The sequence below is a fragment of the Cynara cardunculus genome, unplaced genomic scaffold (genome assembly GCF_001531365.2).
Source record: "Cynara cardunculus var. scolymus isolate 2C unplaced genomic scaffold, CcrdV1 Un_Scaffold_509, whole genome shotgun sequence".
NCBI lineage: Eukaryota > Viridiplantae > Streptophyta > Magnoliopsida > Asterales > Asteraceae > Cynara > Cynara cardunculus.
This window is the reverse complement of record NW_020200583.1, coordinates 202,603-210,517: the sequence shown is the minus strand read 5'-3', so window position 1 is coordinate 210,517 and position 7,915 is coordinate 202,603. Positions and strand designations below refer to the sequence as shown.

At 38.0% G+C, this 7,915-nt stretch overlaps 1 protein-coding gene across 1 annotated transcript; it reads right to left on the bottom strand.

The window, feature by feature from the left end:
- Positions 1-739: 739 nt before the first annotated feature.
- LOC112501749 (alpha/beta hydrolase domain-containing protein 17B) lies at positions 740-7,050 on the bottom strand. The gene is made up of 5 exons (XM_025105465.1): positions 6,511-7,050; positions 5,030-5,066; positions 2,954-3,190; positions 1,906-1,953; positions 740-1,620 (listed from the first exon to the last, which is right to left on the bottom strand). Exons 1-5 carry the CDS (start codon positions 6,858-6,860, stop codon positions 976-978), a joined length of 1,317 nt encoding a protein of 438 aa, XP_024961233.1. The 5' UTR covers positions 6,861-7,050; the 3' UTR covers positions 740-975.
- Between the last annotated feature and the right edge of the window lie 865 nt (positions 7,051-7,915).

The following is a 7,915-nucleotide window of genomic DNA, read 5'->3' as shown; positions in this document are numbered from 1 at the left end:
AGTCCTACCCAAACTGGTTCTTGACTAGCTTGAGCCAATCCATGAACCACCATGACAAACTAGTCATATCTAGACCCGTTCTTGACAAGCTCGAGCCGGTCCATGATCCACTATGGACACACTAGTCCTACCAAGCTCGGTTCTTGACTAGCTCAGGCCTATCCACAAACCACCATAGACAAAATTCGGACATGTTCCATGGTAGGATGACAGAGCTTTTACACCCTTCTAGTCAGGGGCGGATCTATTGCATGGTGGTAGGGGTCCTAGACCTCAACAAACCCACCAATTTTTAAAAAAAATGCTATAAAAAAATTTGTTTTGTAAATTTTCCTATTGTGCAACCAACAAGAACAAGGCGGTCTAGGGTTCAAATCTCACCAAAGGTAAGGAGGGTGCGTGAATTTATTTGTTATATTTTGTTGTATATAGATATTATATACTTCAAAAAAAAACAAGGCAAGGGCCCCCAACTTGATATATTGATTGTTAATTGGTCCATTTACAGCACACAATGATATTTTCGTTCGAAATATAAAATATTAAAATTATACACCTCAATTCAATAAATGAGCTAATCGGTCACGAGTAGAAGCCCGTAAACAAACATCTGAGCTCGGTAAATAAAAAAATATATGAGCCGTAAATGGACCAAACATCGAGCCCGTAAACTATAAAAGTTTCTGGATCTGCCACTGGTTCCGACAGCAAGCAAATAAGAAACGAAAGAAGCCACTAAAGAGCATCAAACCGAAGCATATATAAATACCAAAATTAATCGATCTCTAAAACCGCTGTCCACATACAGATTTCAGATACTCGCAAACGCTTACAACTTTCCCAAAATAACCCTCTTCCTCAATAATAAATCTCAGACAAAAAACGCCATTTTCAGCCACCAAATCTATACAAACACTTAAAATTACATTTAAACCCTTTTCCCCGCGTATACCCACCACCGTCTCGAAAAAACTATCACCAACACGAACAATTTACGCACTTGCACGAACACGCCAAGCATCCGCATCTCAAACAAGAAGCGCATTTAGATAATTTCACATCTGGGCATTTTGGTAACTTCACATTTGGGCATCTCGGTAACTTCACATTTGGGCATTTTGGTAACTTCACATTTGGGCATTTCGGTAACTTCACATTTGGGCATTTTGGTAACTTCACATTTGGGCATTTCGGTAACTTCACATTTGGGCATTTTGGTAACTTCACATTTGGGCATTTCGGTAGCTTCATTGTCCAGCAACACCCACATTTCCAGTTTAGAAAACAGCAGCTAGGTTTGCAACATTCTGGGCAGCTCGGGCAGCGAGGTCTTGGACATTTCAAGCAGTCGGGCAGCCTGGGTTTTATACAACAGCAGCTGCGTGTATCGGGGTTTGACTTTTTGGGTATGCGCAGAGTTGACTTGATTTTTGTGAGTCGGGTTTTGGTGGTGATGGTTTCCATTTCGTAGATGAACCGACAAAGATGGCGGATGTAGTCCGGATACAGTTCTAAGTTGCAATGGCCGCCACCTTTTATCCATAACGGTTCATACGGGTCCTTAGCCATTTTCCATAGTCCGTTACCATGTAACCAATTCACCACATCATCTTCGGTGCCCTGACATTTGTTTCGTCAAAAAACCCAAGGACCGGATCAAGATTCAAGATCTCAAACAAGACAAGATTGTAACGATTAGACTGTGACAAGACAAGACTGAGTGGGACAAAAATGCATTTTCTCTGTCGCACCAAAATAGTTGGAACAAAAATCAGAGAGACCAGACAAACTTGGTAAATTGCTAAACTACCCATGTCAAATTAAAGCAATAGCATACATTCGGAAAGTCGACGCATACAAAAAGTATCATCGTAAAATCTTAATGCATTAAAGAGAGGAACTTACGTGTATGACAAGCGTCGGGCACTTGACCTTCCGAATTTTGTTCACATTCTGCAATTGTCAAAATCTTTAAGTCGTCAAGAATTTGCAAAACAATGAAATCGATTCCATTGCTTTCAGACCAAAAGCTTCCACCAATTTGTCATTATTGGATGCTATTTCAGACATTTTACTAAAGGGCCGTTTACTAAACGCTTACCCGGTAAGTACTTACAGGGTAATTTTCCTCACCGGATGAATATGGCAAGAGCCAAGAATCTTACCCGGTAAGAGCGATAATAAAGATGGAGAGTCTTACCCGGTAAGTGAGGGTGACGACTCTTACCTAGGTAAGCGCTTGCCAGGTAAATTGTTGCATATGATACGTTTTGATGTACTACAATCTTACCCAATAAATAAATTATAATGTTGACTCTTAACGTTAAGCATTTAGGTAAACGGCCCCTAAGACCATGTTTGGTGACCATAAGGTAACTTCTTTGAGCTTATTGAAAAAGTGATGTTTCGTTAGCGATAAGCTCGTTTTTTCGAAGTTACTTCAAGTAGCATTTCTATAAGCTCCAGGGTTTTTTTCGCTTTTTTCCAATTATCCCCGCTTTATATTTAACATAAATGACCAAAAACCCAAGCCTTTTAGGTCATTTTACATCGTCATCTAGCTTATCAGCTAATTTTTACCAAACATGACTAGTTTATCATCTAGTTTTTACCAAATATGACTAGTTTATCAGCTAGTTTGCCAAACATAACCTATCAGCTAAACACTAAACGTTGCAATTTTGATGGAACATAGATGGTGGAAGAAACGACCGTACCAAAATAAATGTCCACAAGGAGAAGGCACAAAGCATTAGAAAAGTGTAATTCTTACACTTTTTAATTAACTAAATGACAATTTTACCATGAATAATACATAGTGTAATGAATTTCTCCATCTCATAGTCAAAGGTAAACTTGGAAAGTAGGCACTTATTTTGGCACTGAGAGAGTGCTCAGCTTTCTGTAAACTCACATATGAACAAAATCAGTAAAGATGGGAGGAATTGTTCACCTTGTAGATATCGAAGCAAAGTGTACACTTCACGTGACACACGACACGAAGGCCCGAAAGAATGGCACTATGAAGAACTACACCTCTTAACCTCGGCAGCCGAGCCGCCAAATGCAGTGTGGGCCCACTCCCGACCGACTGTCCGTACAAAATTAAGTCTTCCTGACTAACTCCATATTCGGTCTGAAGACACTCGTAAACTGCCTCTATGTCTGCATACGTATTAAGCTCACTTGGCTGAAAAATAAAAACAGATAATCGGAAATATTTCAATATTTAAAGATTATCACGTAATTAGCATTTCAAACTACTATAATTTGACACTTCATTCCTAAACAACTAAGGTGCCGTTTACCAAACGTTTACCCGGGTAAGGCTTACCAAGTCACTTTACTTTAACGGATGAATATAGCAAGGGCTAATAATCTTACCCATAAAATAGTCTATTAGGACATTTAGTCGTATTTTACGTCCTGTAAAGCCAATTTTGTTGTAGTGCTCTTTGAATCTCTCTAAAAGAGTTCTTATACCGAGAGTGTAGGTTCCACATATATAGACATATATATATATATATATATATATAGACTTGGGATCATGTGAGACCAAGGGTTTTTCGTGAGACCCGCAAGACCAATTCTCAACTTTTGGATTAGATCTACAATCTCAACATTCATAATCACAAAATTGCCACAAGACACCTCAATAATCACAAAGTTGTCACCATGCAACTTTAGACCATTAGAACATTAGTAATAAAGTTGATCAATGAACATAAATTGGTCTTACGAGTCTCACGAAAAACCCTTGGTCTCACGTGAACCCAACCCTATATATATATATATATATATATATATATATATATATATACACGGATAGAAATAGAAAAATCCATTTCTTTTTAATGGAAATAAGATAAGGACGGGGATCGTGATGATTGAGATCGTGTAATAGATCTCCTCGAGGCAACGGTTTGCATGCAAGATTTTACCCTTTTTTGCTCGTACAACCTTAAACCAGTATGTGATCAAAGTGGCTTTCCAAAGCAAAATATGCCGAATCTAAGCCAACAACCAACTTTACGGGTTAAAGCAAAAAGTACCCAAAAAGACCAACTCATCATCAACGAAACCCTCCGTTCAATAATTCCATACTCCATGACATCATAATTGGTATTTAATTTGCTATATGTTCATACAAACCTTTTATCGTCTAAGTTTTCTTGAAATCAAGAAAACGACACTACAATAAATCGACTTTATAAGACGCCAAAATTGTTCAAGTGTCTTAATAGACTACTGTATCGAACTCAAGTTTGTAGGACCAGCCATTTGTGTGTTCTATCTAAATGTGTTGTAATAAGTATACAGGACGCTTTTGGGGTCTTAACAAGGTTTTTAGAACAATTTTGAAACAAAGTGTGCTGTTAGCCCTTTTATAGGATACTTTTAAGAAGTGTTCTATAAACACGCGTACACTTGTTTTATAAGACACTTTTTTTCAAATAGTGTCCTATAAAAGGCTAATACGACACTTTGTTTCAAAAGTGTCCTAAAAAGCTTATTAAGACGCCTAAAAGTGTCATATAAACTTATTACAACACCTTTAGATAGGACACACAAGTGTTTGGTTTTATAAACTTAAGTCCTATAAGGTAGTAGTCTACTAGGACACTTGCACATTTTTTGTGCCTATAAACCCAATTTTTTTTTTGATTAATCTGGATATCCAACCCGCTATGCGAGCTGACTAATCCCAGGGCGACAACCTGCTTTGCAGATAGCCCGGAGTCACTGCATTTGAACCTCCGTGGCCACAAGGGGATTTTTATTCCTGGGACCTCCCGGTACTTTTGACCTTTGGAGCCAAGCTCAAACCAATCAGGCACCACCCTTGTGGTGTCTATGAACCCAATTTTGTTGTAGTGCCAGACTGCCAGTATCGGTTTTTGAAGTTGGAAAATGCACATTTTGGCTTTCGCAAGCCAAAATTGCAAAAAAAACCATGCTTTTCAATTATTTCAACTGTTTTTGCATATCGAAACTCAAAAGCAAACGTTGCAAATTTCAACGGGTTTACCTTGCCCGTAGAAGCACCGTAGCCCGAGTAATCATATCTGTCCAAGAAAACGAGAACACGAATAAACATCAATCATTAAATCACACCTTTGAATGGGGAAAAAAGAAGAAACCAAATTGAAATCTGATACCCACAAATTGATTCTTAGTTGTTAACTTTTGATTATTAAGGTGTACCTTATTTGTCAATCATTAAATTAAGCCCATTAAGACTTTCTAAAAAGCCAGATTTTTAGGAAGTGAATTACTACTGTATATGAAATGACTAAAGAAGAAGTAAATTTTAATGAACAAGATAAATGTGAAAAAGAAATAATACAGAAAAAATTCACTGTTTCATGTTTGGTGCGACATGGGACAAGATAGAAATTCACTGTTTCACGTTTGGCGTGACATGGGACAAGACAAGAGCCTACTGTTCCGCGTGCGACGCAACAAAAAAGGCGCAGGGTGGACCTTTTTGTCCCACCAAAATAGGTGTAACAAGATGGGACAAAACAGAAGTAAAAGAATTACCACTCTACCCTCGTTTGATATAACCCTGATATGATATTTGGCTTAATGGTCACCAGCGATGGTCGCTGCGACCACCACCGCTGGCGGCAGCCACAGCCGACCACCTCAAAAAATGGAATAATACAGAGAAAAAAAACAGAATATTTGGAAATTTGATGACCCATTTGGCAGGGTAGCACACTGCACAAAAACCACTATCTCTATCAAAATTCATCAGAAATTTATTGGGTTTTTGTTCCTTGTTAGGTAATTGCTCAGTAAAAACTGTTCACTTTTGCAGGCCAAAAATGAAAGCTGTAAAAAATGTGAAATTTTGAAAAAAACCTTTCCCTTTTTAACTTCACTTTTCTTTCTGTATTCTCCACAAGATGCAATTTAACTCAGCCAAGAACTATACAGTAAAAAAAAATTCAAGATTTTCAAGGGTAATTTCTTGGAATTTTTTACTGATTTACAGCTAGCAGATGCCATAAGATCTTGAAAGAAAGCTTGAAATTTTTAGCAAAACAAACCTTAAATTCATTGAACTTTTGAACACAGAAAGATACACATAACCTAGAGAGATAAGAAAAGGTAAAAACTTTGGCAGAAAAAAGGGGGGAAGTGTGCAATTTTCACCAATCCCTCGTGGGAGAAGGACGTTTCATACCAACCATTTAATGCATTTATCTCGATGCAAATCCAAAGGAATTGAAGTAAAAACAAAACCCATCACATCAAGCAACATAACAAGCTTAATAACATCAAGAACATGAACCCTAGATAGAGAAAATTCGAACAAAATGCACCAAGAATTTGGAGTAAAGTGAAACCCATAAAGAAACACACACAAAAGAAATGGGTAATAAGAAATAGAAACAAAGATAACACATTCATGAATAAAGATTGATATATTTAGTCAAAAACGATTCAAAATAGAAAAAAAAGAAATGGGTAATAAGAAATTGAGAGATTAAAGAAACGAACCCCATGAGATTGACTCTGAGATTAGCTTTGAGTTGAACAAAGAGGTCAAAAAGTTGACCCAAATCAGCAGCATTGCCATGAGAATAGAGTAAGGTGAGCCTTGCATATGGGTTTTTAAGATAAAAAGCTACGATCTTGTTGCCTCTTTTGGTGTTTATTGACAACACATCAAGTGAACAGCCGGCACCACCACCACCTCCGTCGTCAAGACCGCCGCCGGTGAGGGGGATGGAGGAAGATGAATAGACAGCAATTGGCTTGCCATCATCACGTTTCTTGATCTGATAAGTTGGGGGCGATGGAGGAAAGAAGGCGAATTTGGCAGCGAGATGAGAGATGAGACAACCCATTCACCTTCACCCCCAATAAGATACTTGGTCCAAACCCAACTCATGAATGCATGTCCTTATCTACACATCCATAATTTTTAAGCTATTTCACATGGGTTTTTGGAAAAATGGATAAATCTATTCGGGTTTTTAAAAGGGTTTTTGGAATGGAGAAACAGAGATGTAAGTCGGGTACCCTTTTTTTGGATAAAGATTTTCACAACTTACAAGGTGGAGAGAGAAGAGGACGGGGGGAGGAGGAGAAACTTTCCGGTGAGTAGGGTGGCGGAGGGAGAGAGACAGTGGTGGTGGTGGTGGTGGTGGTGGTGGTGGGGACAGAATATAAGATGAAAGAACTTATTGAGGTTTGATGATTCATTGCTTGACAGTAGGGAACTCCCATGCTTTAGTTTAGCATTTAGCAGCAGCCTACAATGAAACGGCAGCGTTTCAGGCGGTACTCCCCCCTACAGTGCAATATCAGCTTGTACTATAATGTACAACTTCTTTACTCCCATAGTTTAGGTTTGGGAAACTTGAGTTTCAAATAAGTTGATTCTCAATAGCGTCTTAATGAGAGTAGTAGTAAATCAGACGCCAATAAGCTCCATGTCTTTCCACATGATCGTTTCGATAACATCTCAATGCATTATCGATGGTTGTTATGTGAGCAATTTCTCCGTTCAACGTGCTTTCATTTATGATTACATTAAAAACCTCGTTAATGATAACATTTTCTATATCTGTTTCGTCCAACTCAAGTTAAGACATGTTAACTTATTCATTGCAACCTCCTTTAAGAAAAGACATGTTCGGAGGAAAATATGGATATTCCCTAACTTAATATTCATACTTGTAATAACAACATGGACTGTAGTAATCTCTCGATGTTTGCATCTCTGTGTTTTCGTATCAGATTGGGAGGTACTTGGTGAAGGCACTGTAACTGCGTTTTTTCTGTTGTCTACCTTCTACTGAATATTCATCGTTATGGAGCACATATTGAACACTATCGAGCATCATACAAAACATGTAATAAAAAGTATCAAACGAATAAAACCCTAAGAATGAGATAA